At 38.8% G+C, this 25,720-nt stretch overlaps 3 protein-coding genes across 8 annotated transcripts in view; 2 read left to right on the forward strand and 1 right to left on the reverse strand.

Moving 5' to 3' along the window:
* Positions 1–25,720, reverse strand: part of pi4kab (phosphatidylinositol 4-kinase, catalytic, alpha b) — a 37,418-nt gene that overhangs the window by 11,036 nt on the left and 662 nt on the right. The window contains exons 1-33 of one of the 6 annotated variants that reach the window (XM_077599946.1): positions 19,438–19,621; positions 18,406–18,522; positions 17,251–17,344; positions 16,889–16,977; positions 16,118–16,190; positions 15,782–16,044; positions 15,630–15,696; positions 14,840–14,988; positions 14,704–14,769; positions 14,511–14,607; positions 14,231–14,422; positions 14,023–14,123; positions 13,790–13,919; positions 13,103–13,232; positions 12,918–13,013; positions 12,658–12,841; positions 12,481–12,584; positions 11,464–11,632; positions 11,327–11,377; positions 7,457–7,565; positions 7,083–7,219; positions 6,880–7,013; positions 6,721–6,803; positions 5,922–5,992; positions 5,587–5,711; positions 5,427–5,508; positions 5,273–5,356; positions 4,427–4,516; positions 4,181–4,300; positions 2,463–2,477; positions 2,282–2,374; positions 917–1,073; positions 710–837 (exon numbers count right to left, since the gene is read on the reverse strand). In XM_077599946.1, the coding sequence (XP_077456072.1) occupies positions 710–837; positions 917–1,073; positions 2,282–2,374; positions 2,463–2,477; positions 4,181–4,300; positions 4,427–4,516; positions 5,273–5,356; positions 5,427–5,508; positions 5,587–5,711; positions 5,922–5,992; positions 6,721–6,803; positions 6,880–7,013; positions 7,083–7,219; positions 7,457–7,565; positions 11,327–11,377; positions 11,464–11,632; positions 12,481–12,584; positions 12,658–12,841; positions 12,918–13,013; positions 13,103–13,232; positions 13,790–13,919; positions 14,023–14,123; positions 14,231–14,422; positions 14,511–14,607; positions 14,704–14,769; positions 14,840–14,988; positions 15,630–15,696; positions 15,782–16,044; positions 16,118–16,190; positions 16,889–16,977; positions 17,251–17,344; positions 18,406–18,522; positions 19,438–19,536 (3,699 nt within the window). In that variant the 5' untranslated portion in view covers positions 19,537–19,621. Of the gene's footprint in view, positions 1–709; positions 838–916; positions 1,074–2,281; positions 2,375–2,462; positions 2,478–4,180; positions 4,301–4,426; positions 4,517–5,272; positions 5,357–5,426; positions 5,509–5,586; positions 5,712–5,921; positions 5,993–6,720; positions 6,804–6,879; positions 7,014–7,082; positions 7,220–7,456; positions 7,566–11,326; positions 11,378–11,463; positions 11,633–12,480; positions 12,585–12,657; positions 12,842–12,917; positions 13,014–13,102; positions 13,233–13,789; positions 13,920–14,022; positions 14,124–14,230; positions 14,423–14,510; positions 14,608–14,703; positions 14,770–14,839; positions 14,989–15,629; positions 15,697–15,772; positions 16,045–16,117; positions 16,191–16,888; positions 16,978–17,250; positions 17,345–18,405; positions 18,523–19,437; positions 19,622–25,720 lie in introns of those variants that run through there. The other 5 variants (XM_077599945.1, XM_077599944.1, XM_077599949.1 and 2 more) reach the window with 5 other exon arrangements.
* Positions 7,590–10,964, forward strand: serpind1 (serpin peptidase inhibitor, clade D (heparin cofactor), member 1). The gene is made up of 7 exons (XM_077599950.1): positions 7,590–7,891; positions 7,984–8,270; positions 8,340–8,983; positions 9,053–9,201; positions 9,276–9,400; positions 10,096–10,240; positions 10,319–10,964. The coding sequence occupies exons 2-7, from the start codon at positions 8,017–8,019 to the stop codon at positions 10,508–10,510; spliced, it is 1,509 nt and encodes a 502-aa protein (XP_077456076.1). The 5' UTR covers positions 7,590–7,891; positions 7,984–8,016; the 3' UTR covers positions 10,511–10,964.
* On the forward strand, positions 19,967–23,475 carry snap29 (synaptosome associated protein 29). Its single transcript, XM_077600799.1, has 6 exons — positions 19,967–20,071; positions 21,059–21,286; positions 21,366–21,562; positions 22,216–22,301; positions 22,378–22,482; positions 22,679–23,475. The coding sequence occupies exons 1-6, from the start codon at positions 20,066–20,068 to the stop codon at positions 22,837–22,839; spliced, it is 783 nt and encodes a 260-aa protein (XP_077456925.1). The 5' UTR covers positions 19,967–20,065; the 3' UTR covers positions 22,840–23,475.

Below are 25,720 nucleotides of genomic sequence, written 5' to 3' on the forward strand. Positions count from 1 at the left end.
TTTGAGCCAATTGAAGAGTACAAATATGCTAACATACAAACAACAATGAAAAATGCCTAACCCCCAAAAATAGAATAGACTGTTTATTATTAAAATAATCTGAATTGAGTGCTTGTAGTACTGCAGTAGATTTTTACATTGTGTTCTGGATAATTGGATTGACCCCAAAACTTGACTTTTATAGCCTTCTGTGATGCCTAATCATTATCTACATCCTCATAAGAAATTTGTTATGGGGAAAAAAAATGTAGTCCCATTTTAGATACAGTGACACTTTGACGCTAGGGAGGCCATGCCCCCCCCCTCCCCCCCAGCAAGCCACCCACCCCCTTAAAAAATACGGCACTAACCTTATGTGGAAATGAGGAATAATAGTTTATAAAACTGGTAATATCATTACATGTGCAATATCTTAGATTGTGCAATATTTTAGAATTACCTGACTTTTTAAATTACTTATTTATGTTTTTATTGGGAAACATGCACTATGTGGAGTAGCACCACTAATTTCGTTATACGCAGCTGTTGTATAATATATATAATGACAATAAAGGCTTTTGAATACAAAAACAATTGGAGGGCTCATATGTGCTCCCAAGTAGATTGCGCTCTGAGCAGTCAGCCACATTGCCAAGAGCAAAAACCGGCCTTGCTCGCTGTGTTAGCTACGTCCCCACTGGAAACCGGTTTCTATGAGGGTGATACTAACTGGCACTTCAACCCCATCGTGTGCAGCCAGCAGCCACTCCCAGCACGCGATGGCTGTTTCCATGCCATGCTCGGTGAACATCTTCAGGGGCGACCAGCACAAATGGTGCAGGAGCTGAGGGTTGCAGTCTGACGAGAAAAGAGGTTTATGGTAATAAACCTAAAATAAAAAGTGAACGGAGGCAGTTGTCTGTGTACCGTGACTCACTCTTGGTGATTATGAGCAAGGCTGCCATCTTGAACATGGCCTGCGTGAAAGCCTCTGAATCCTGGCTGTCCAGAGCACTTTTCATCTGCTCGATCATCAGCTTGTTCAGGTCTGACTGACTGTGCGTGGCTTCCGAGAACTGGATCATACCGGCCACCTGATATCAAAAACACAAGTAATCTTTTACAGATTTTTGGGCAGAAAATATTCAATGGTTCCTCCACCGTGTTGGACATAAGAAAATGTTTGTGGTTAAAAATGACATTATGTAAAGCATACTTTAGCGCAGGGGTGTCAGACTCGGCTTGGTTCGCGGGCCGCTTTAACGTCAACTTGATTTCACGGGGGCCGGACCATTTTAGATATAATATTTAGATTTTTTAATTTTTATAAATGGATTAAAAGAACTGGATTAAAAGCCCTGAATATTCAGTTTTTTTATAGATCTAAAACAATGTTTATTTTAGCTTTTTTTAGCTAATTACAATTATTGATTTAAAAAGGGGGAAAATCTGGAAATTTAATATTCATCTATACTCTTCGTTTTAATTTGATCCTAAAACAGAAAGTCGGCACTCATGATTTACTTTCCCGAGCCACACAAAATGATGCGGTGGGCCAGATTTGGCCCCCGGGCCGCCACTTTGATACATGTGCTTTAGCGCATGACAAATAAGTTAGCAGGTGCACTAACAGGGCTGCAACTTGTGCTGAATAATTGACATTTTACTAATACTTTCAGTGCCATTGAGGATGTTCATATGAACATTAATATTCCAAATCTTCAACGATAAATACTAGTATTGATTAGTGGTGACATAAAAAAGTGAATAGTGTAGTATTCCCACCTTGCTTGTTAGTTTAGTTGTAAGAGATTTCAAAAGCAAACTCTATATTGCATACTCAACTCACGTCAAAATATAAAGTGCAATACCTGATTATTCCAATGAACTGGGTTCACTTGGAGTCCTTAAATAACAAGCTACACCCCTAACAACTACAACAAATAAAATTAATATATAAAATAATAAAAAGTACCTGTCTGAAAGTGCCAGTGCCTTAAAAAATACATGTTAAAAACTCTTTTTTGTACATTAGATGTGTATGTATGTGTGTGTATATGTATATATATATATTTCAGCAGCACACTTATTTATATATTTATTGATTTATTTATTAACTTATTTATTACCTATTTATTTATGTCTATATAATGTATTTTCCTATATTTGCATTCTCACCCTCTTGCTACTGTGACAATGAAATTTCCTGAATACGGGATGAATAAAGTTATCCAATCCAATCCAATTAGATGTCAAAGTGATGTTATAGTGAAATAATAGTTCAACAAAAATGATAGCATACCTCTCCAGTATATCGGTTGCGCAGATTGAGAGACGCCATGAAGTTGGAGTAATCTTTTTTCACGCATGCTGGTCTTTCAGTCAGCTGGGTGGTCTGCGGAGGTAAACGCAAGTTGATGTGCGCCCAAGTATTCAATAAATATGCCAAAGCCCTTCTCTCTGTAATCATTTTTAAAACCAACCTGGGCAAACTCAGCCTATGATGTAGAGTAGTGATGGGCACCAGCAAAACCGGTTAACCAAACGGGCAACCATCCATCCAAAAAACCCACCATTCCACCATTGCAGCCAAGTTACCAGCAAAATCCATAAAGCAGCAAGTCAACCAGGCAGGTAGTTTGATGTGGTTTGATAGAGACAAATAAAACAAATAAAGCAAATGAAAGACACAAATAGCAGAAAGCAAGCCAACAAAATAATGTGCCACGCACTACCGTTTACATGCATTAGTAGGCGATGAGATCTGTAAATCACACTGTAATAACCGAAGTACAATATTAAAATACTGGAGGTGGACAAAAACGACAAACACCACTATAAACCCACTGCATTTACTGTTATATAAAAGAAGGAACATATTTAATGTGAGAGTAAACTAATAATGTTTAGCATGACACTTAAATGCGGCAATAATAAATGCAAACCGACTTGCATTTTCTGGAGCGCTTTAAAATAATTGTCTATGAGCATGACGCTTTATGTTTTAATTTGCAAGTCATCAGCGGATAAAGAGAATGCAGGTCATCAGATGGTGAAAATTTTGACATCTGATGTTTGCGTACTAGCAACTGAAATGTCAGCGATAACAATACAACATCAAATTTATGAAGAGTGAGCAACTAAAGAAGTTTGCATAGACCACCAGAGGTCTCAAAACAACACACAAGTGGGCGCAGGCGTTCATGCCAAAAGAACACCTTTTGACCAATCTGTAATCAGTTGATTGTGTGTTTCAGCCGAAACCTCATTGGTTAAATTGTCTGTGCTCGATCTGTTGGAATGAAGACCCAATGCAGCTCTGTGTGAAATCGTTTTGTGACCCCTGGTGTACACCCAATAAAACACACCAACATCCACATATACCACAAACAAGGTGCTGGTGCAACTCACAACTTTTCTGAGCAAACATCCCAAATAACATACATAATTTCCTATAGGTTTATAAACCCTGTAAGGTTGGATAACTGGCATCAATAAAGCTGGAATTTAAAATGTGCCATATACACATACAAATAATTCTCAGCCGAAAACTGAAACAAATTGTTATCCATTTTTTTTTTGAATCTATATTAAAGAAGAAAATGATTATTCAGACTTTTATTATTTATGCTATTTGTTTTATCTTTAAGAAATATGAATTCGTATGCTTAGAACGACAAAAATATTTTGGTACTGAAAAACTGTATTCTTGTGAAGACCAAGACAAATGCTGTCGGATTTTGTTTACACTTGCGGATTTTTCGGACTATAAGTGTGTGTGTATATATATATGTATGTGTGTGTGTGTATGTATGTATATATATGGCACTAGACTATATATTAAAATTTTCGGGAGGGCAATGTTTTATTTGATCAGAAACCAAGACCAAACATAGGCTAAAGTAATAATAGTAAAATGGAGAACAACAGGCTAAACTGGCATCTGTTAAAATAAAAGTTATTTCACATAACTATAGGCTTAAAAAAATAAAATTAAATAAAAGTCGCACTTGAGTAATAGTTGCAGGCCCAGCCAAACTATGAAAAAAGTGCAACTTATAGTCCGCAAAATACGGTACTTTTGTAAAGAGTAAAGTGGCTATGAAGCTGTTGAATGTAGATGCATCACTGCCGATTAATCTAACCCCCAAAACAAAATACACACTGTAATGTGAATCAAGTGTGCATGTGTGAAACTCACACCCAGTGTAGTGCTCTGCCTGTTGTAGCCTGCAAAGTGCAAGATGCTCTCCGTGGCCATGGCAAGACCAGTATGTTGGGTCAGACCCGACACCCAGTTCTGATGCTTATTCAAATACTCCTGCTCGACAAGAGGAGATAACACACAATGTGAGTGCAAATAAGAATTCACACATTAAGTCGATCTACAGTTTTTAAATCCATGAGAAAAATGGTGGAAAAATGTTTCTGACTAAAGGAAAAGAACCTGCAGGTGGGACTTTGTGACTGAAGGGGCCCATTTCATTGCTTCTTTTAGGATCTCCCCGCAGCGAGCAGCAAAGTCCTTTACTATGCTCTGAGAAAGTTGAAAAAAAAACATCAAATGGAGGGCAGTAAATATTTGTGATTACCATAATGCTCAGATTGTGAGCAGAAACCCCCCAAAATTTGACAAGATTGTATTTGTAGCAAAGCAGGAACAAAAGTATTATCTTATGGACACAGAAAAGTATTTAAAAAACAGCCTATTTAGATTAATTGTGGAATTCAAATTGATAATCATTTGGTATTTGTAGAAAAAATAAAATTTGATAGGCATACCTTAGGGTTGTATTAATTCGGATTGAATTGCTCAAGAATGATTAACTACATACATTTATAAATCGGGGACTTGTTGTCTGTAGGTTCCAGATTAATGCCAGTAGAGGAAGCCATGCAAATGTTTTATTTATGTTACTACTTATGTAAAGTATGTTTCCATCTGCAATTTGGTTATGGCATATTATCCAGCCCTGTGTAGTTTTCAACATAATGAATTTCATTAGAGCCTTAAGAACAGATTTTTTCAAATATTAATTTGAGTAAATGTAAATATAATTTTCAAGGATTTTTTCTTCTCTCTGTGAGCGTCAACGTTTAAATTGTGCATTATGTTAATGTGCTTACAATTATGAATACAGGAAGAATTGTGTTTTAAGGAGATATTACATAAATTACTGTATTTGAATGTGGCCCATTATGCTGGTACTCTAAGAAATTCAGGAACTATTCAACGAGTAGATTTGTTTCCAGACCAAAAGTTTGCTTCCCTCTAGTGCACAGAGAAACCTACCTCTCGAGCTTCATATGTATCAGGTACAGTGATGCTGTACGGGCTATCTGGAATATCATAATACGGCTGATCCTTGTGGATGTCCTTAACAAAAAAATCATAACATTTTTTTACACAGGTGTTTTTGTGTTTGGAATGGCAATAAAATACTTACGGCACTCAGTGAGAGCGAGAGGGTTTGCAAAATGTCTAACATGGTTTTCAGCACGCGGCCATTCCAAAGCAAATGTGGGAATCTGGTTAAAGAAGGACCAATTTGAAATGATTAACATGCTTGATGTTGACAGAAAAACAGTAATTGGAAGACAACTCACGTCTCAGCCAAACCAGATAAGTATTTATCTGCCACCCTGCGGATCCTCTTGTGGGTATGGTTGAAGTTAATTAACAAGAATTGAGCATGACGCTCCAGTTCCTCTTCGTGCTCTTTAGTCTTTGGCTACAACAAAGTAATAACATCGAGCAATCAATATAAAAATGTTGCCATTGACTGCGAAAGATGTTCAATCAATTTTAATTAGGGGGATGGCAGTGAAATACTAAGTTTCACTGCCAATGTATGAATGTAAAAATAAAATTTGACGTCTAACGGCGTCCATGGCAGTTCATGTGTCAATCTATATTGAAAAACAAAACAAAGCGTACCCACCTTGTCAGCCATCATTTGGAGGAAGACATCGAACACTTTGTCGCTGACACAAATAATACACTGCATCATCCCTGTTTAAGAAAATTGGAAAGTTTGCAATACTATTCAACTAATTGGCTCAACCTGGGGTTCACATTTTACCCTTTAATGTGTAATGGAAGTTTGACTATTAATACCATCTAACTGTTAAATAAAAGCAGTTGATGACAAATACAATAGTTGTATTATTAAAGTATGGAGTATAAAATATAAAGTAAACGAGTGAGGACTTAGGGAGCTACTGCCACTTGAACGGCGCTATTTAGAGAAAAAAAACACATGTACATCTATGTGTATGCATGTATATGTATGTATATATATATATGTATATATATGTATGTGTATATATATATGTATATATATGTGTGTATATATATGTATATATATATTTCAGCAACAAGCTTATTTATTTATTCATATATTTATTTATGTATTTATTTATTAACTTATTTATTACTTATTTATTTATGCCTAAAATGTATTTTCCTGTGTCTGTATTCTCACCCTCTCGCTACTGTAACAAGGAAATTTCCCGAATACGAGATGAATAAAGTTATCTAATCTATTACAAATCAGTTATCTTCCTCGAGGATGAAATAATTTATAGAAAATATTTACCACTAGGAGGGTCAGAGAAGAGGATTTACACCACTTTTAGATACATTATTGGATTATTGCTCAGTTATTAATTTGCCAATTAATGTAATTAGCCCTAATGTAGGATAAAATGGAATGCCCGCGAGTGTAATTAACCCCTCACCCGATTTGTCTTTCTGAATGGCCTTGTCTTCAAAATAGCGAAACATGACCTGGAAGCGGTCCGAATCGTTGGAATGGAGCATCCTACAAGGAAAGAAAGCTTCATCAATGCACTATTTAAGGAGCACATCTTAGCCCCAAACATGGTGCCAGTGCCAACCTCATATACTCTAATCTGTAGACTGAGAGCAGGTACGTAGACATGGCGAAATCAAGCTTGTTAATAAGGGCTGATGCATCTGGGGAGGGGTCCAAGAGATTGTTGATTGTCGCACGCAATTCGCTCAACTCCGCCTGGAGGAGGAAAGAGCTTTTTAGATACTAGCCAACATGTTTTGACGATTGTCGCTTTATCGGCACTACCGGTGTGACGGTGTCGTTTTTCAAGGCAGAATTGTATTGCAGTTCGGAGCGAAGGGGTTCCCCACTCGGAAAGGTCAGGAGAGGAGACTTGGTGGCAATCTCACAAACACCCTCATACCACTCTTTGGGCCAGAGACCTGCAAAGATATAAAAAAGAGATGCCGAAACAACGAGAAACTAACTGTCAACCGCGCCTGGACTGTATATATGTTTTTGCAAATCTTAAATAATAGTGTAGTGTTATCCATCTTCACTCTAAAATGTCTCTGTTGGTCACTTCAGATACTTTAACATGGCAAAAACCTTAGAAAGGGGCTTATTGAACGTTAAAAAATCTGACTTTGCATCAAACATTAATATTGAACGCAGCCAACCTGATCCTTCCACGGCAAAACCCATGACCACCGAATAGAGCCAGAAGTCCCGAAACAGCTTTTGGAGGCGGGGCTTAGCTTCTTTGATTGGCGGCAGTCGTCTGGTCAACTGTGAATGAGAGAAATGACGATAGTTTAGGAGAAAACAACTGAGTGCGCACGTGGCTCCATCTAGATAAAATAACTATGAAGAAATAGAAAGTCATTCAAGAGCAAGATGATTATTTTCATGTTTTTGAGACAAGCAGTATCTATCTATGATTGTTGTTTAGGTAAACTAAGGTTTACCTAAGTTGAGAGACGTTATTCAGTCACAGGACTTTTGTGTCTGTTTGATCTAGTGTATTTGTTCAGGAGGAGACCACGTCAAAGTTCAGTTTTGGATTCAATTCTGTACTTGTGTGTCGCAAACAACAAAAGCAGCACACAGTAAAGGTAGGTCACTTTTAATGCTTTGTCAAACTTGAATGGATTTAGTGTGCTAGTCTGTTGTTGCAGTATTGTTTTGGTTTCTAACCTCGTTTTAGAATATCCCTTTTCTAATCGGAGAAGCCTTCAAGATGCAGGCGATAGTGGCGGTCGTGTCTGTGGCCTGTCTGCTGGTGACTCCAACACTGGCCGGTATCAAAGACCTCAGTTCGCACTTTAATTCTGCTAACCCAAACCCCAGGGGCTTTCAAGGGAACGTGGAAGACATTGATTTAGGCTTCCACAAGGAAAACACCATTACCAATGACTTGGTGTTTGATGGGTTTGAAGACCACGATTACATTGATTTTGATAAGATTCTGTCCGAAGGCAGCGACGACTATATGTGAGTATTCTTTTAAGAACATCTGGGTCTTTAAATCCAATAGTGTACATGACGAGTGAAATCTTTCAGCGAAGGAGATGAGATTGACGAGCTTGCCACCCCCGCACCGGACATCGACATATTCGCCGAACCCTCGGACCCAAAGATTCGTCGTGCCAGACTTTTAAGGCTCTTCCACGGTCGTTCTCGTCTCCAACGCCTCAACATTGCTAACGCGCGCTTCGGCTTCAACCTTTACCGAAGTCTCCGTAACGACGTCAATCAGACCGACAACATTCTGCTGGCGCCTGCGGGGATCTCCATAGCCATGGGCATGATGTCTTTGGGAAGCGGACCTGCCCTGCATGAACAGATCTACAAAGTTTTGGGTTTCGCTGAATTTGTCAATGCGAGCAGGCACTACGACAACAGCACCGTGCATAAACTCTTCAGGAAATTAACCCACAGGCTTTTCCGCAGAAACTATGGTTACACGCTGCGTTCGGTGAACGACGTCTACGTGAAAAAGAACGTCTCGGTGAAAGACGCTTTCCGTGCGGATACCAAGGCCTATTATTTTGCAGAACCGCAGTCGGTGGATTTTAGCGACGCTGCCTTTTTGAACACGGCCAACAGCCGCATTCTGAAGCTCACAAAGGGACTCATCAAGGAGCCGCTCAAAAGCATCGACCCAAATATGGTGCTTATGCTGCTCAACTACTTGTACTTTAAAGGTAGTTGTACAAAACATCTTTCATACACCACACAAGAAAACCATTCATTTTGACCTTCTGTGTTAACAGGCACATGGGAGCAAAAGTTCCCCAAAGAGATGACCCACTACCGCAACTTTCGTCTGAACGACAAGACCAACGTACGAGTGCCAATGATGACCAACAAGGGCAACTACCTAGTTGCCGCCGACCATGAACTTGATTGCGACATCTTACTAGTGAGTGGAGATATTCCCCTGTTTTTAGAGAAAGCAAGAGTAAATCTGAGTACTATTATGCTGGCCTTTTCCAGCTACCGTACTCAGGAAAAATCAGCATGCTCATTGCCTTGCCAAGGAAGATAACAGGTATGAGGACCTTGGAGCAAGAGATCTCACCGACGGTTGTCAACAAATGGATCAAAAACATGACAAACAGGTCAGTGCCATTCTTTCACAACTGGGAAATTACCGACTGTGGGTAGCAGTAGCTAGCAAGGCATCATTATTGTGTTTAGAGGATTTTTCTACATAGGCCTGAAGAGAGCACAGTCAATCCTCCAAATAGTATAACTAATAGTAGTACTTTAAGAGCTTATGCAGACATTATTGACAACAAAGGTTTAGGTGTAGTGCAGATAATAGCAAGAAACAGAAGAAATTCAAGAATGAATATATAATTTCTGGTCAGATGGGTGAGAGTAGCTGAAAAGGAACTTTGCGGACTATGTCGAATTTTAGGAGCAATCTGGAGAACAGGTTTTTTTTCTCCAAATTTTGTATTCCCTGAAATGCCTGGTTTTGAAATTAGAAACCAAAAAAAGATCGAATTCAACAACTATTCCATTGATTTTAAAAGAAAGTGAGAATTTTTTTGCAACATTACAATGTTTTCAAAAGTGACACCAATCTGAAAATGTGCTATTTCAGTAAAAAATGAAGTGGATACACATGATTTACTTTTGCGGTTCAGACAAAACCATGTGAAAGGTCAGATCTGGGCTTAGAGTTTGACACCTGAGACACTGTGTTGAAAACTATTATAAAAAGAAGATAAGTCTGCCAAAGATTTTTTTTAGACCTTAGAGAGTTATTTGCGGTTCTATGAAATTGGAATTTATGGACTCCCTGCAGGACTCGTGAGGTGGTGATACCTCGTTTCAAACTGGAACAGAACTATGACTTAGTTGAGAATCTAAAAGAAATGGGACTGACTGACTTATTTTACGATGGCGGAGACTTCTCTGGAATGACTTCGGATAAGGTGGCCATGAACTGGGTGAGTCGGCGCAACTCATTGTCAAGGAGAAGGCCAGAGAAGCTTTGTCTGACGTGCTCATTTTACATTCCCATAAAGCTTAAGCACCAAGGAACCATCACTGTGAACGAGGAAGGCACAGAGGCAGCTGCTCTGACCCAGGTGGGCTTCATGCCTCTCTCCTCCCAAATCCGCTTCATAGTGGACCAACCCTTCCTTTTCCTCATCTACGAGCACCGTACAGACTGTCTGGTATTCATGGGGCGAGTGGCCGACCCGTCACGGAATTAAATGTGGAAAATGCAGTTCGAACTGTTATATGGAATATCAATACTTAGGGGGGCTCAATGGGTTTAAATACATTTTGAGAAATTGTGTTTGTATATGTACGTGTGTTGTGTTACTGAACAATGAGAGGCAAAACTGGCTCAGTTTTTTTGTTCTATATCTGTTAATGTTTTGTTTGCAAAAGTTTTTCTGTTCAATTCAAGCATAGATTCATTTGAGCAATGTTTTGGAGCTTTATCAAAATGACACAATATGATATGCATGAACTATTTCACTGAATTGACCATGATAGCCACCCAGTTCATTTGAACTGAGTTTAACCGGATTGGAAGGATCTATTGGCATTTATGATTGATCAACTCATGAGTTGTCGAATGTATTTCTTAATTCGAAATTGAACTCCATAAATTGTAATGCTGTTGGATCAAATGATAGCCAATAAAAGAGATTATGCTCAGTTTTGAATGGCATCATACTTCCTTTCTAAAAAATGATTTACCTCATTAAAATATGTCTGCACCACACAAATCTAGATAAATATTTGTCCAATGCCTTGCATGTTAACAAGTCGCATAGCCTGGAATTGGCAGTCAAGTTCCAAAGTCATTATAGTTACATAAACAACCTCCAATATTGGCATGGCATGCAATTCTTCAGAACCATTGACTGCAATGGTGGTACAATCACATTTGAATTGAGAGGGACTGCAGTGATTTTCACTGTTCAAATGGATTAGTCCTCCATCACTGTCAATGGCAGCTACCGAGGTAAAAGCTTGTGTCATATGATTGTTCATTAGACCAAAATGGAGCAACTCACCACAGCGATGACTGGGATGAGAACACCCAAATTCCCAGCACTGCTCGATGCCTGCAAAATGATAAGTGGACAAACTTTTTTTTTTATTGTACTCTGATACCAAAGGACTTTGTCGTGCACAAATAAAGAAGTCCTACTTTAAGCGCCGGCCCTTTATCTGATGCCCGCTCGCTAGCTCTCTTCCCTTCCAGGCCCAGTTGGACAAAAAGTTCTAAAAGGTTGACCATGAGTTCATCTACCAGCTGCTCTCCCTGCAGGTTGGCAGCAATGTTGGCCAAAGCATTGATCACAGCCAGGGAGCAGTGCCTTCACAGAAAAAAAGAAACCAGTGACAATCATCGACACATTTTAGCTTTTTCAGCTTGCATGGTTTCACATAGAGCAATAACGTTTCCAGATTTACCCATTGAATGGAACGAGTATGACATAGGAAAAAAAATGCTTTTATTTTGTTAAACACTGGACAATGGTGTTGTCTACAACCTTATGTATACATGTACATCTATGTGTATGTATGTATATTTATATGTGTATGTATATATATTTCAGCAACACGCTTATTTATTTAATTATTTATTCATATATTTATTTATATATTCATTTATATATATATATATACAATTCTTTTTATTTATATATATATATATATATATATATATATATATTTACTTATTTATTACCTATTTATTTATGTCTAAAATCTCTTTTCCTGTGTCTGTATTCTCACCCTCATGCTACTGTGACAATGAAATTTCCCAATTTGAAATTTCAAAATTTGATCTAATCTAATCTAATCTAATCTAACCACTATTTCCCCGATGGAAAACTCCCCTTCTTTGTCCTGTTAGGCCACTAAAGAGTAACTACACATAAATAAACATGGAAACTCCCATGGAATATTCAAAAGAATAACTTGTTGCTCGACTCCCACATATATACATTATATATTTAATCGACAAACGCAGCAACAGAGTTTATTCATTCAATTTCCATCCCGCTTATCTTCCCTAATGGGCCAATGACTTAACACATAGATAAGTCAATGGATTTTAAAACCCCAATCTTTTTCGTTCCATTCCGAAACTTGGTATGGTAGAACAGGACAAATGTGCCTTTAGATTCCAATGAACGGTAAGTGACACAATGACACCCACCTGTAGCCATGATCTCTGGCGTCTTTGGTAGCCGAGTAGACCACTGAGCTGGCCTTTACACTGATTTGCTGAAATAGGTTCCATACCTCTTGGTAGATGTATTGCTACAAGACAGAACAATGGAAATGATATTTCAACCAAAGCAAAATAGGAAAACGGGTGGCCATTCCGACTCACATTCCCCGTAATGACCATGCAACCCAGCTGGTCGATGATGAGAACATCCAGCTGGGACGGAGGTTGGCAGAATTTCTGCTGTAAGATCTGCAAGATGTGCTCCATCACTTTAGGCGTGTCTCGCAGAGCTGCGGCGATGTGGCCCAGCGTCCGGATGGTGTGATCCGGGATGAGGTGAGCATCTCTGGTGGGAAGACAGGCGGTTTGAAAAGTGATCCTTATTTATTGAAGATCCTAAATGGAGCACAATTGTCGCTAACTTGTCATTCTCCTGTGAAATGTACAGACGATTGGACAGACTAGCCAGAAAGGCCTCCACGATCACATTGTCCATTGTCAGACCAGCTTTCAAGCATCTGGGCAAACACAGAAGAAACATTTTTTTTTTATTTTTTAAACCTAATAATATAATTGATGTATTTTTTCTTGTCTTTTTGTATCAAACCTGCAGATGTTGTCGATGGAAATATCTCGGAGCTGCTCATACATTGACGGCTGGTCCTTCCTGCCAGACAAAATGTTGATCGTGGACTGAGAATGCTCATTAGTTACGTTAATCCTGATTTCTCCTGTTCCTTGATAGAAAAAAAGCAAATGAGATAGATGTATGATTAGAATATTTTGCTATTAAAATATTGTGTTTTGTGTTAATTTTATGTTGCTACTTTGTCATTTTAGGGTACATACCGGTACCTTTCAATTTTGCAATGAACGTGACTGCGGACAAGAAATTGAGCAAAGTGTAGGTACTCAATCACACAACTCACAAAATTCTGGTTTTACAGCATCCATTTTGAAAAACTAACAAATTTGATTCTTGATTCGGACTGCCTACGTTCGCCATCTCTGCTTTAGATTATTATAAAATGCTACTTGGAGTGGTTGACTATTTAATAAGAGAATCAGACATGGACCAACCAAAAAACGTGTTTTACAACACGAGCTGATTGATTGTGTAGCAGGACACAGCGGGTGACGTGTCTATAGCCGCTGGTCAATGACCACTGTGTACTAATCGATATTGGACGAGGCACTGATCAGGAAATGATGCTATGAGTTGCAGTCAGGGCAAAAATACACGCGAGGACCTACTTTTCCAAATACTCAATATTAACGGTAAGAGTTCCGGTACCTGTGCTGTACTGGTTGTGGTACTTGTAGAGTTTTGTGATTACAGGGGAAGGAACAACCAGGAAGTCTCTTAGAGATGTTGTACCCGAGTGAGCCACCACAGGAAACCTTTCACAAAGACGCCCCAGGCCCTGACGATCACAAGGACAACAGTGACAAACGGATTGGACGTCTATCGTCGTGAATGGCAGGCAGTGTATGAGCTATGAACTTGTGATATTTGACATGTTTCACCTGCAAGCAACAGATGAGCAGAGGCATGTGAGCAATGATGACTTTACTGGAGGTTTTCGACTGCAGCTTCTCACTCAGTTTGCTGCATAGATTTTCCGCGCCTAATGGAACAACATAAGGGGGGGAATCTCACTCACACACACACACACAGCGATTCTTCTGTATCTAAACGGCCTACTGGCCCTCCTCCAAGCTAGGAATCAATTACCTTGCTCATCTTTGACTGCCCACACCATGAGGTCCACGCAGGCAGCGTTGGCTTGGCAACGAAGCTTGAGGGGGCTCTGTTCTCCCACCAGCCCCCCCGCGTCATGGAGTACCCGCTGCAGCTCCGACTGACTGCTGCTAAATTGCTCCAGGACAAAGTCGTGGATTTCCCGCACAAAAGCGGACTGCAAAGCTGAGGTACAAAATGTGTCATAAAGACAAATCGCTTTGAATATTTTTGCGGCTGTCGGAATAAAAATGAATGAGCAATATTGATTTACAATTGATGTTGTACAGCGTGTCTCTCAGCATTTTGAACACGCACACATAAAGAGGGTCGCTGAAGGTTTTGTAGTAGAGGTTGATCCCAGGGTTGGCCTTTAAAACCATTGGGAAAGATGATCAATAGCATGAATTAAATGATGAAAATAAATGAATTTACTTTTGTTTTAATACTGTGCACCGCCCACTCACCTCCATCACTTCTGCCATGGTGGCATCAAGCGTTTTCAAAAAGGATTCTGAGACAAATATCTTCACCTGAATGAAGACAAAATGAGATATTTGTTTTGCTTGTTAGGTCAGAATCAGCATTACAAGAGACACAAACCATGCTTAGGAGGAGGCGGAGCAGATCAATGGGAACCACAATCTCATTTGTTCCTGCTCCAGGGAAGAGAGGGGAAACAGAGAAACTGGAGCTGACTGTGGAAAAATAATAGTCAGGATCCACTGCGTTGCTATCCGGGAGGTAGGAACCTGAAACGGAGGTGGAACAGTCACTAGGATCTGTGGACCAAAAAGTTCAAATACAACTTCGGCTGAAAAACAACCTTAACCCTTTTAGGGACAATGATCACACAACAGTGGACAGCTATTCAAAAGTTGCTTTTTTTCCCAATATCAAAGTAATGATAACACTACAAGCTTAAATCTTTTACTTAAAGAGCAGGGCCAATGAAGCTAATGAGTTACTCCAACAAGGCTGTACAGGTTTAAAAAATAAATAAATAAATAAAAAAGAAAGAAAGAAGGAAGGAAAAGAAAATCATATTTCATGCATGAAAAGGTCAAATAATTGGATTGCAGTTGTTTTTTTGTTTTTTTTATTAACTAGTAAATGCGTTGACAATTTAGAAAGGGCTCTCAAACTTATTATTGCCTTGTTACTAGGGGTGGGCAATTACACGATGATTGTGATTTTGGATTACAAATCATTTTTGTAGTTAATTACATTTTGACCAAAGCTAGATTTTCAGTTTCGAATTTGTCAGTTGATTTAAAAGAGAAAGTTGAAATAATTTGTGATTAATCGAGTGATTAAAAGAAAAAAAAGTTGTTGTTTTTCCCCAAAATTGCAAAGCTCAAAGTCAGTAGCTTAATGTTAGCAATTGTTTTACCTTCAAGGTCATTTGAACCCGGAGTGATGGGAGAGCACGGAGAGTGGCTTCCAGTGTCTGGATGACTCTAAGAGAATAAATCTGTTTTAGACATTAAAGTAAATACAAAAACAAAAACAAGTGCAAAATAAAATTCACATAACCCAAGTTACTTGAGCAGGAGAGTCAGGGTTGCCAGCGGTGCGTCGACGTAATGTGTCACTCTGGTAGACAGTCATCAGGGAGGTGGGAATAATGGAACGAAAGTCATTGAAAGATCGACGCCGTATGCCCTCCGTTTCCTCTGGGACACGACGACTTCGAGGCAAATCTTTGGGGAACAACTTGGACAAGAGGGCTTCGTCCGTGACGCTGTAGCGGCCGAATGCTCGGGTCACGCCGAACAAGCTGGGGATGATGTACCTGCACAAGTACACTAGAAATAGAGGAAGACTCTCATTGCTCCTGAAGAACTGTCGCTTTTCATCGTGGTGTGTGTGTGTTCATACCTTTGTCATGGTTATCAGGTGTTTGGCACATATCCTGCAATGACTGCATGACATCCATGATTGTGTTCAATATCTGCAGAAGAACAAAATTACAATAGAACTGTAAAATAATCATGTTGGTGCTATGTGGAAATTGGAAACATTGTCTGTCATTGGCAATGCTAGATGACCATTTTGACTGAAAGGGGCGATTGTTCTTCTGTCATTCGCCTCTTCCAGTCAAAATGGATTGGACATCTATCACCGTCAGAGGCACTGAAAGATAACCACTTATAGCCTGTCCGCCCAGTTGAAATGCTTTGGCCATAAAATGGCATGCATTGACGCAAATACTTTGAAAAACAAACTACTTTAGAATGTTACTTGAAGGGCCGTAACTGGTGTGTATTTCTAATTTTCTCCATTTTAATTTCATGAATGTACTTTTTCAATAACATTGTATTATTGAATGTATTTAATTATAACGTTTAAAAATACAGTATAGATAAAAATGGAAACAAAATGTGTTTTTAAGGAGTAAATAATAATTGCTAATATTGGATTTAATTTTTTTTAATACCAAAAATAATAACTTGCACTATAAAGAGTATAAGGTTTTAAATGTCAACTTTTGAATAGGTGTCCACTGCGGTGACCACTGAGTAAGAGAAAAAAAATGAATATTCCCCGGTTTTCAAGCAAAGGCAAGGCATTTCCTGGCAATTACTACAGGCATTTTGGTAGTTTAACATTGTTGCAGGCAACCCATCCTAATGAAAATATCTTATTCACCTCTTGCCTGTAGTCTCGATCCCTCTGAGCCACGTCCGCTAAAAGTGTCACCAAACAGAAGCTGAAGTTTTCCGCATCCGGAAGAAACTCTGAAGAACAGATTATCACAATTATCACATTAAATACACAAAAACTCATCCGTGACTCAAAGAGCTGGCAATGAATTTTCACATTTCAGTCCCATTAACAGTCATAGACGTCCAATCCGAGAGGGCGGCCCATGACTATTTGCTGCCGGCCCGTCCCAATCGAGATCTATTCAAAGTGACTCAAGGGAAAGCAAGCGCTGGCAAATCAAGTTAATACATCCAAAAGGGAATGTTTTGATAAAGGGTTTCTATATGTAAGAGGATTTTTCTTACCCTTTCCTTTTTTCCCCAAGCCCTCTTCAATCCACTGGACACGTGGGAGGCCTCTCAGTAGGCTCAGCAAGTAGGAAACAAGGGTTTCCTTGTGCTGCATGTACAAGGCAAATAATTACTCAAACCAAAACAACAGCACTTTGTTGGAAACAAATGAAAAAAATTCTGAAGGTAATAATGACGAGGCAATCTTAAGGGTATTAAAAGGGTATATTCCAAAAAGTATGCCCTGATTTTGCTGGCCTTTTATCTAGAAAATTCTTGTTTAAATGAATTTAAAATTAAATGAACTAATCAATCAAAATGTTACATGAATATATGTATATGTGAATATAAACAACAATTAAAGAGGAAGGCTCCGAGTTTTTGTCATGAACTTGAATGTAAACACTTGTCTAAGTCGGTCACAGAATTTACATGTTTGAATTCCTCTTTCAAATAGAAGTAAAAAAACCATCATGTTTAAACACCGAACTAACATTTATCCAGCTTTTTTTCATTTTTTTTAATGACACCATGTACTTCTAGAGCAAGGGTGTCAGACTCGGATTGGTTCGCGGGCCACGTTAACGTCAACTCGATTTCATGTGGGCCGGACCATTTTAGATTTAATATTTAGATTTTTTTAAATAAATGGATTAAAAGAACTGGATTAAAATCCCTCAATATTCAGTTTTTTATAGATCTAAAACAATGTTTATTTTAGCTTTTTTATATATTTTTAGATTTTACAAAAGGATTTTTGAACTAAAAACAGAAAAAATTGATTAAAAATTACAATTATTGATTTAAAAGGGGAAAAATGAGGAAATTTAATATACATATATACTCTTCATTTTAATTTGATCCTAAAACAGAAAGTCGGCACTCATGATTTATTTTCCCGGGCCACACAAAATGATGCGGCGGGCCAGATTTGGCCCCCGGGCCGCCACTTTGACACGGTTCTAGAGTAGTAGAGTATATTACTACTGCTGCTAGAGTATTAGACGCTTCTTCAATATCAGTTTAATTATATAAAGAAGCTTACAAGGGCTGATTCATGTCTAATCACAAGCCTAATGAGATTTAAGCTATTAGCTTATCATGGTGATATAAAGAAGTACGTGGAGTCGTGTGTGTGTGTGTGAATAGTAACAATGTAAAGCCACGCACCTGTAAACCGGACTCCACTAAAAAGACGGCCAGCGCTACGACGGCGTCGACGCGGCGCACGTCCAGTGTGAAAACACCTCTTGATTCTAATGGACACATACATTGTAGTTTCTGGACCTAAAATGGCACACAAAAAATATTAAGACAATGATCTAACCTTTTCATTGGCTACCGTTGACACTGCTAGATGTTCAATTCATTTTAACCAGGAAGACAGTCAGCAAATGTTTTAATGAATTGAATGAAGATATCTATCTATGTCAATGCAGGCAATGGGTAAGTTAATATGCAATTAAAATAAAAAACATAAAAATATTATAATTAAAATTGAGACATGGCATATGTGGACATCACATTTTTGGTCACATACTTTATGGATTTAAGTTGTTTTTAACTCCCAAAGGTCACTTGCCTTATAAAGGGATAATTCTGCAGTAGAAAAATATATATTTTACACAAATTGTTGTCTAATCTATTTTAAGTTGCCCACCTGTTGTCATTCATCCAGCGAAAATATTTAAAAAATTAAAAATCCCAACCATGTAGACACTCTTGTGAGCCAATTGAGACATAATTTCAGGATATAGTCAAGCTTTTATGCTACAATTTTTGTTCTTTTTATCATTGTACCATACTCACAATTTCATCTCCTTAGATTAGCCCCTTTTAATATATAAAATCTCAAAACACGGGATGACAATATAGCCCACCGATAATCCACATAGATCAGTATAATAACCTTAAAAGCCAATTATATCAGATTATACGAATTACACGGTTACCTCAAAACCAGACTGCGGTGCTTTTCCACGCGGACTATTATTGTTATTATTATTCTATAGTGGAACCACGAAACTAAATTGCCGATTAAGATCAGGAAAAAAGAAAGATTTCAAGCAATTACTGTAAAAATCCAAACAATCGGACAGTCGTCGCTGCCAGTGCGGAAGAGAACCTTCTTTATCTTTACCCTGTTGCTCTTGTTTACACAGCCAATTGTACGGAACCCCGTCCCCGCGTATATAGTATTACCTTTTCAGCCGGCGCGGGCTGATGGACGGCCAAAGATCGTGCCAGTGACAGGACTGTGTTGAAATAAAAGCCTCTGTGGCCGCGTCCTGTCACCGACATGTTTACCTCCGCGTCCGCGACGCGGTGTGAAAGCAGCGAGTGACTGTGAAAAACGGCAACTGCCGGTTGGCACTGCTGGAAGCCGCAGTACGGGCGGCCATTAGGGACATATATAATTATTATTTATTTTTTTCATTTTAAAAAACGTACTGGTCAAAGTTGTTATATTTAACCAGGGAACATTGTATTTTAGTTTATTTTTAATTCCAAATTTTTATTATTTTGTCTTTGTATTTTGATTGCGTTTTTTATCGAGCAATAATAACATCCGGGCACTTAACATATATAATTTTTTTTGCTCATTAAAAAAACGTATGGGTAAAAGTTGTTATGTTTAATCAGGGAACATTGTATTTTAATTTATTTTTAATTCCAAATTTGGTGTATGTTTTAAATTATGTTATCTTTGTATTTTGAATGCGTTTTTTAGTCGCGGAATATTAACATCCGGGCATTTGTCGATGGTAACGTCAGACAGGAAGTGTGTAGTGACAGTCAGCTGACCTAGCAACAACAGTGAGTCCGTCGGATGAAGGTTTGTACGTTGAATAAGTACTACTTTTCGTATTTTTTAATCGTTTGTTGAAGGAATAATCTTTTCTGGGTGAAAAGGGGTGTCATTTTTAAACATCGCTTGTTCCAGATTTGAGTGTGATTGTCAGTAGTTTGTTGGGGAAACTAGCAATAGTAGTTTCTACATTGTATTTGATGAATTTACACGTGATTTCAAGTTTGTTTTAACGTAGCAAAGGGATTGTGTTACTAATTCCCACAGAATATTTGCTTTCATGTGTTAATGTCGAAATTTAACTGATATAAATTCTTGATCTTCATCAGGGAGGGGCGCCAATTTTCTAAATCAACACGTCTGTTTGTTTACTTAATTTAAATCGAAATAGCCTTTAATGGTCATCCACTGCAATAATTTACGAGGGAGATTAATCATTTAAACATTTCATGGGCAAATTATTATTTTGTTTTGTGGGTATAAAAAAAAATCACATGAAATAAAACAAATTCTTTTAAAAAAATAAAGGAGAATAAATACTTAAATCGAAATAGTTTTGACCCATATGTATTATATATCTGTGATTTTGTTTGTTTGCTTGTTTTATTTTGTGAATCTCTTGTGATCTAAAATGGCGCAACTCTGGCTGTCATTGACGGCAATAGACGTCCAATTCATCAAATGATGGAATGATCATTTCCTTTACAGTTGAAGTGAATTGTACGTATTTTTTGCCATCAATGGATGTCAATATCTTCCTTTTACTAACTTTCACAATAAACATCCTCTTAGATGAGGTAATAATGATAACGTTTGAATACATGTCCACATGAAATGAACTCATGAAGTTAGAATATGTAAATGCTGACATCTTTGTTGAAATGGCTTGAGATTTTTCAAGCATGAAATATGTCAACATTAGGAAACACAATACTGTCAAATACTAAAAGCAGCAAAAATCCTGGGGAAAAAAAATCCAAATTTGCCATTAAGTTGCGCTTTGTGCTCCCTCAGATGGCCTACCCCAAGTCCTACAACCCATTTGCGGATGACGACGATGACGAGACCTTCCAATCTGCGGATGGCAACTTCGACGGCGACAGCGGACTGAGCCCCGCGGAGAGGAAACAGCGCTACCTTCAGCAGGAAGTGATGCGTACAGCTCAGTCCGCTGTCGATAGCAGCTACCGTTCCGTCGGCTTGATCTACCAGTCCGAGAAGATGGGCGTGGAAACGGCCGAGGTAAGACGCCACGCCAATCGAAATTTGTCCCTGGCACGTGGGAAGTTAGATCCACAAGTCGTCACTGTCCTTTGTGTAGGAGCTGATGCGTCAGGGGGATGTTTTAAAAAGGACAGACAAAATGTTGGACAACATGGATGAAGACCTGAAGACCAGCCAGAAGCACATCAACAGCATCAAGAGTGTTTGGGGGGGTCTGGTCAGCTACTTCAAGGGCAAACCTGAGCAGCCCAATCCTCCACCCGAGGAGCCCAAACCCTACCGGGCCAATGAAAGGTAAAATAACAAGGCTGTCCCAGATCCGATCACGGGATCGCAAACCATGCCTGATTATGTCATCCAGAGGATTGGAATCGGGTAAAATGTGTTTCATACATTTTTCCCCCCCTTAAGTGTTACCTCATTGGCTGCCTTGGAAAGCGATGGATGTCCAATCCAATTTGCCTGGGATGTTGATAAATGTTGATTTGTCTCTCCCAGTCAAAATGGATTGGACGTCGTGAGATTTGGTGTTTCACTGGGTAAACATTCATGGTAGGCTGGTTGAGCACTTTAGATTGCCCCTGGAATTAGCTGGTATAGGCCCCAGCACCCCCGCGACCCTTGTGAGGATAAGTTGAATGGAAAATAAATGAATTAACATTGTATGAAATCATCAATTAAGCATTTTTTGTTCATTAATAATTCATTCAATCATTTTCCGTACCGCTTATCCTCACAAGCGTCGCAAACCAACGTTTAAGTGTTGTTAAAAATGGCACAATTGTCCCAATTTCAAAATTCCTCAACTTATTTTTGCGGCGGGTTGCCATTGGGCTTTGTAGGTTTTCTAGAGGAAAAACTGAATCTTTGACAAAGATATTGACTCAATGGCACTGAAAGACAATTGCCTTACTAACAAAATAGGATTTCTTCTTTCCTATTTTCAGATTAGAGAATGCCTTGGTCACCAGCAGAGGGCAAGAAGACAAGTATCAAGCAAGTCATCCTAACCTAAGAAAACTGCAAACAGAAGGTACCGTGTGGTGTCTGGACTTGACAAAACGTTAATGTTACAACTTGAAGTGTCTTCTGACATCTGCTTTTTCTAGGGTTCGGGGCCACGGCAACTGTAGATGGCGGCTCCATCGTGCAGAACGGAAATCCTCAGAATAAATACCTGCGACAAGCTCACCAGACCCTGGACAACAATTTAGGTAGAGTGTATGCTCAATATAAAAGTGATTGCCAGTGTGAAATTGATCGGATGGCCTTGAATCCCATTGATTTTGTAATACGGACAAATATCTTATCAAGAATCGATGTCGTACGGTCAGAAACTGATGGTTTAACATCCTAACCGTTGAGGGTTTTTTTACAGTCTGTGACTTGTTTGTCTTTTATCTGGTCTAGATGAAATGGCAGGCGGCCTAAGCCGCTTGAAGAACCTCGGGTTGGGTCTCCAATCTGAGATTGACAGCCAGGACGACTCCATCAATTCCCTGCTCAACAAAGCGGACAAGATGGATTCCAAGATCAGTAACACAAACCAGCAGATTAAAAGGCTCAAATAAACCAATTTTGTTGGACTTTAGAACTCACTGACACCCCACAAGTTTTCACTTAATTTCCATCCTGGCCCTGTTGAATATAAACTCTCCCCCCCATTTTATTTCTCTTCCTATTTTTTATGGATATATGATTTTTTTTCCCCACCCTTATCAGCTAATGGCACACATTCCAGTATATTTCATTTGTGTGCATTAAAGGGAAGACTTCATGTTTGTATTAATAGACTTCTCTTTCATTAGTACTTTTTTTTGCAAAACTATTTTAGTAGTTTATTTTGACAAAATCAAACATTGAAATAGTTGTGATTCCAAGAGAATCATTTTGCTGATTGGAAGTACATTGACTTTTAAAATTGAACTACTAAAATAAATGAAGTAAACTTTTGATATTTGTTCTTCCAAACGACATCCACATTGTACCAAAACTTGGCTGCCTTTACATTGTCATTTTTTTCATACCCAATCAGCACTTTGAGGATTCTGCCCAAAAATGTTTACTCGTTACTGAGCCATTAATGAATTTTCATCATGTTGAATGTCACCGTTTAAATAATAAGTGGCTCATGTTTGTATAGTGTAAGTAATGGAATGTGAATGAACTGGAATCAATGAATATGACATTAAAGCTGAAGGAAAGAATCTTGCGACTTCACTTCAATTTTCATAATTTTGTCACAGTTTGTGTTTGGTTTATTCATGTTAGGTGTGTCTATCTTCCCTCTTGACACTTTCTTTCAATTTAAACAAATGGACCAGTAGCAGAACTGCCACATGGTGGAGACATTGAGTCTTAAATATTTAGAATAAAGATGCATTTTGTGCATTTTAAGTTATTTCAATACTGAAAATATCCCTTTTGTTTTTGATTTAAGGTAACTTTTGAGTACTGTCAGTGACCAAGGGTTCAAATGAAGTACATTTTCCCTCATTTTGTGGTATGACGCATTTGCTTAAAAGGTTCATGACAAATGAATGAGAAGATAATGATTTACAAACAGTAAAAGTCCACTTCTAAAGGATTGTCACGCGTTGTGTGTACGTGCGAGTAGTGAACCAGCTGTGGTGTGTTGCGTTCAGACTTCATGCCTATGTCTATTCATTATCATTCTTGTGTGGAAGGAGCAGCTGGCAACAGCGGACCACAAGCCTTCATTAAAATGACTGTTTATTTACGGTCAAGTCTTTCCTAAACGCCATATAGAACCTTGCAGTCGAGTGAAGGGAGTGTAAAGAAGCCTACTGATTGGTGCTAAAGAATCAGCAGTGCCCACCACTATCTGGCACATCCTGCCCTTTTTCCCCCAAGTGCACTTGTCTTCGAAATTAAGTGGATAATAGTGCATAAAGGGTTTCAAAAGTTCAAATAAGATTAAATTGACACCTTAAAAACACTGTCCCTACATGGCGATTTTTCACCTATTGCAGCAAGGCCTCGGAATCAATTAACCATGATAAATGAGGCATTACTGTATTTCAAGTTGGAACTATTTACATAACCTAAAATGTGATTTGGATAGCAATTCTTTATTAAAATGTTTTTTTAAATAAAATACAGCAAATTACCAATTTTTTAAAATGATAGCCTAATGAATAAATGTGATTAAAATGCTAATAGATCCAAACATCTCAAATGAAAATGAATAAATACTGTGTTTTTCATAGTAACGAACACATTGCCATTGAAAATAGGTGCCCAATTCGCTTAAACTGCGATAACTGGCCTTGAATACGTCATTCTGCCATCATTCACTGTCAGCTTCTCCAAGTCAAAATGATTGGACGACTCGTAGCGTACAACCAACGAATTTGACGTACGCCCTATGCACGAGTGGAGGTAGCAACTTCAGGTATAAAAGTCGGCGCACGCATCCACCGCCAACAAAAGCAATCAACGGAAGTCACATCTCAGTGTGTCCCCATCACGCCCGTGCGGGGGTGCCGAGAGGGCTTTGAACAGCTGTCTTGTCAAAAGCAAACAGCGAGCCGCCTGTGACAAAGGCCGGCGATGCTGGAATGCCCCCCTTTCACGGGGCCTAATCCCAGAACACACTGTTGTCGGAGCCCATCAGGCACCAGGCCAGCGATGGGCCTTCCTGCCCTTTGGAGAGCGGGTTAGCCGCGGCGGCAGTGGCGACGGGGGGGCTGCTTCGGAAGGCATCGACCAACAGTGGGGGTCGACAGCGTTGATGTGGGAGACGGGAAGAATTGTGCTGACTGAAAGCAGTTGTGTGCTTGGAAGAGGGAAGATGGCAGGGAAAGGTGAGGTGAAGTTCAAGTCGGGTGAAAAACACCATGTGACTTGGCTCGGAGGATTCAAATGGAAACTTTGATCGGGTCAGAGGATTTTGCTCTTTAATTTGGGAAAATTGAAGTTCACGAAACCTGAGGAAACGTCGAAGAATTCCACAGTTTTGCCTAATGCCAAGAAAACATGTTTTTTTTTTTCAAATAGCCCAGACCCTCATTGTGATCCCTCATGGAATAAAAGAGGCGCTTCCTCCGTACTTGTAATAAGTTGATAATAAGTAAATAAATGTTCTCGGCTGTTTCACAACTTTATGACGCATCTGCAGTGAAATCTTTTGATGTGAGAGTTCAAATTGGTCCTATTGAAGTGCAATAAAGTTAGGCCAGTCACTACACAATCGATGACTAATAAATGAATAAGCGCAGTATATGAAAACAGTTTAAAAAAAATACTATACATATATACATAAATTCAGAAATGTAGGCTTATTAGTATAGTCAGTAATCAGACAAACCTATCCTCATCAATGGCATGCATTAAGTAAACTTTGTTTTAAATTAAAAATCTACTTTAGAGTTACTTTATCTATTCATTTTATTATTTTCTTGGGAGGTTTTTCTATGACCACAAATAGTC

This window comes from Stigmatopora argus, chromosome 5 (assembly GCF_051989625.1).
Source record: "Stigmatopora argus isolate UIUO_Sarg chromosome 5, RoL_Sarg_1.0, whole genome shotgun sequence".
Lineage (NCBI taxonomy): Eukaryota > Metazoa > Chordata > Actinopteri > Syngnathiformes > Syngnathidae > Stigmatopora > Stigmatopora argus.

Excerpts from the sequence above, each read along its gene's own strand:
- serpind1 (XM_077599950.1), top strand. The coding sequence starts at position 8,017 with ATGCAGGCGATAGTGGCGGTCGTGTCTGTGGCCTGTCTGCTGGTGACT. Across the intron at positions 9,202-9,275 it reads TTGATTGCGACATCTTACTA|CTACCGTACTCAGGAAAAAT; the intron begins GTGAGTGGAGAT and ends GGCCTTTTCCAG. Across the intron at positions 9,401-10,095 it reads ATCAAAAACATGACAAACAG|GACTCGTGAGGTGGTGATAC; the intron begins GTCAGTGCCATT and ends GACTCCCTGCAG.
- snap29 (XM_077600799.1), top strand. Across the intron at positions 21,563-22,215 it reads CCCTACCGGGCCAATGAAAG|ATTAGAGAATGCCTTGGTCA; the intron begins GTAAAATAACAA and ends TCCTATTTTCAG. Across the intron at positions 22,302-22,377 it reads AAGAAAACTGCAAACAGAAG|GGTTCGGGGCCACGGCAACT; the intron begins GTACCGTGTGGT and ends TGCTTTTTCTAG.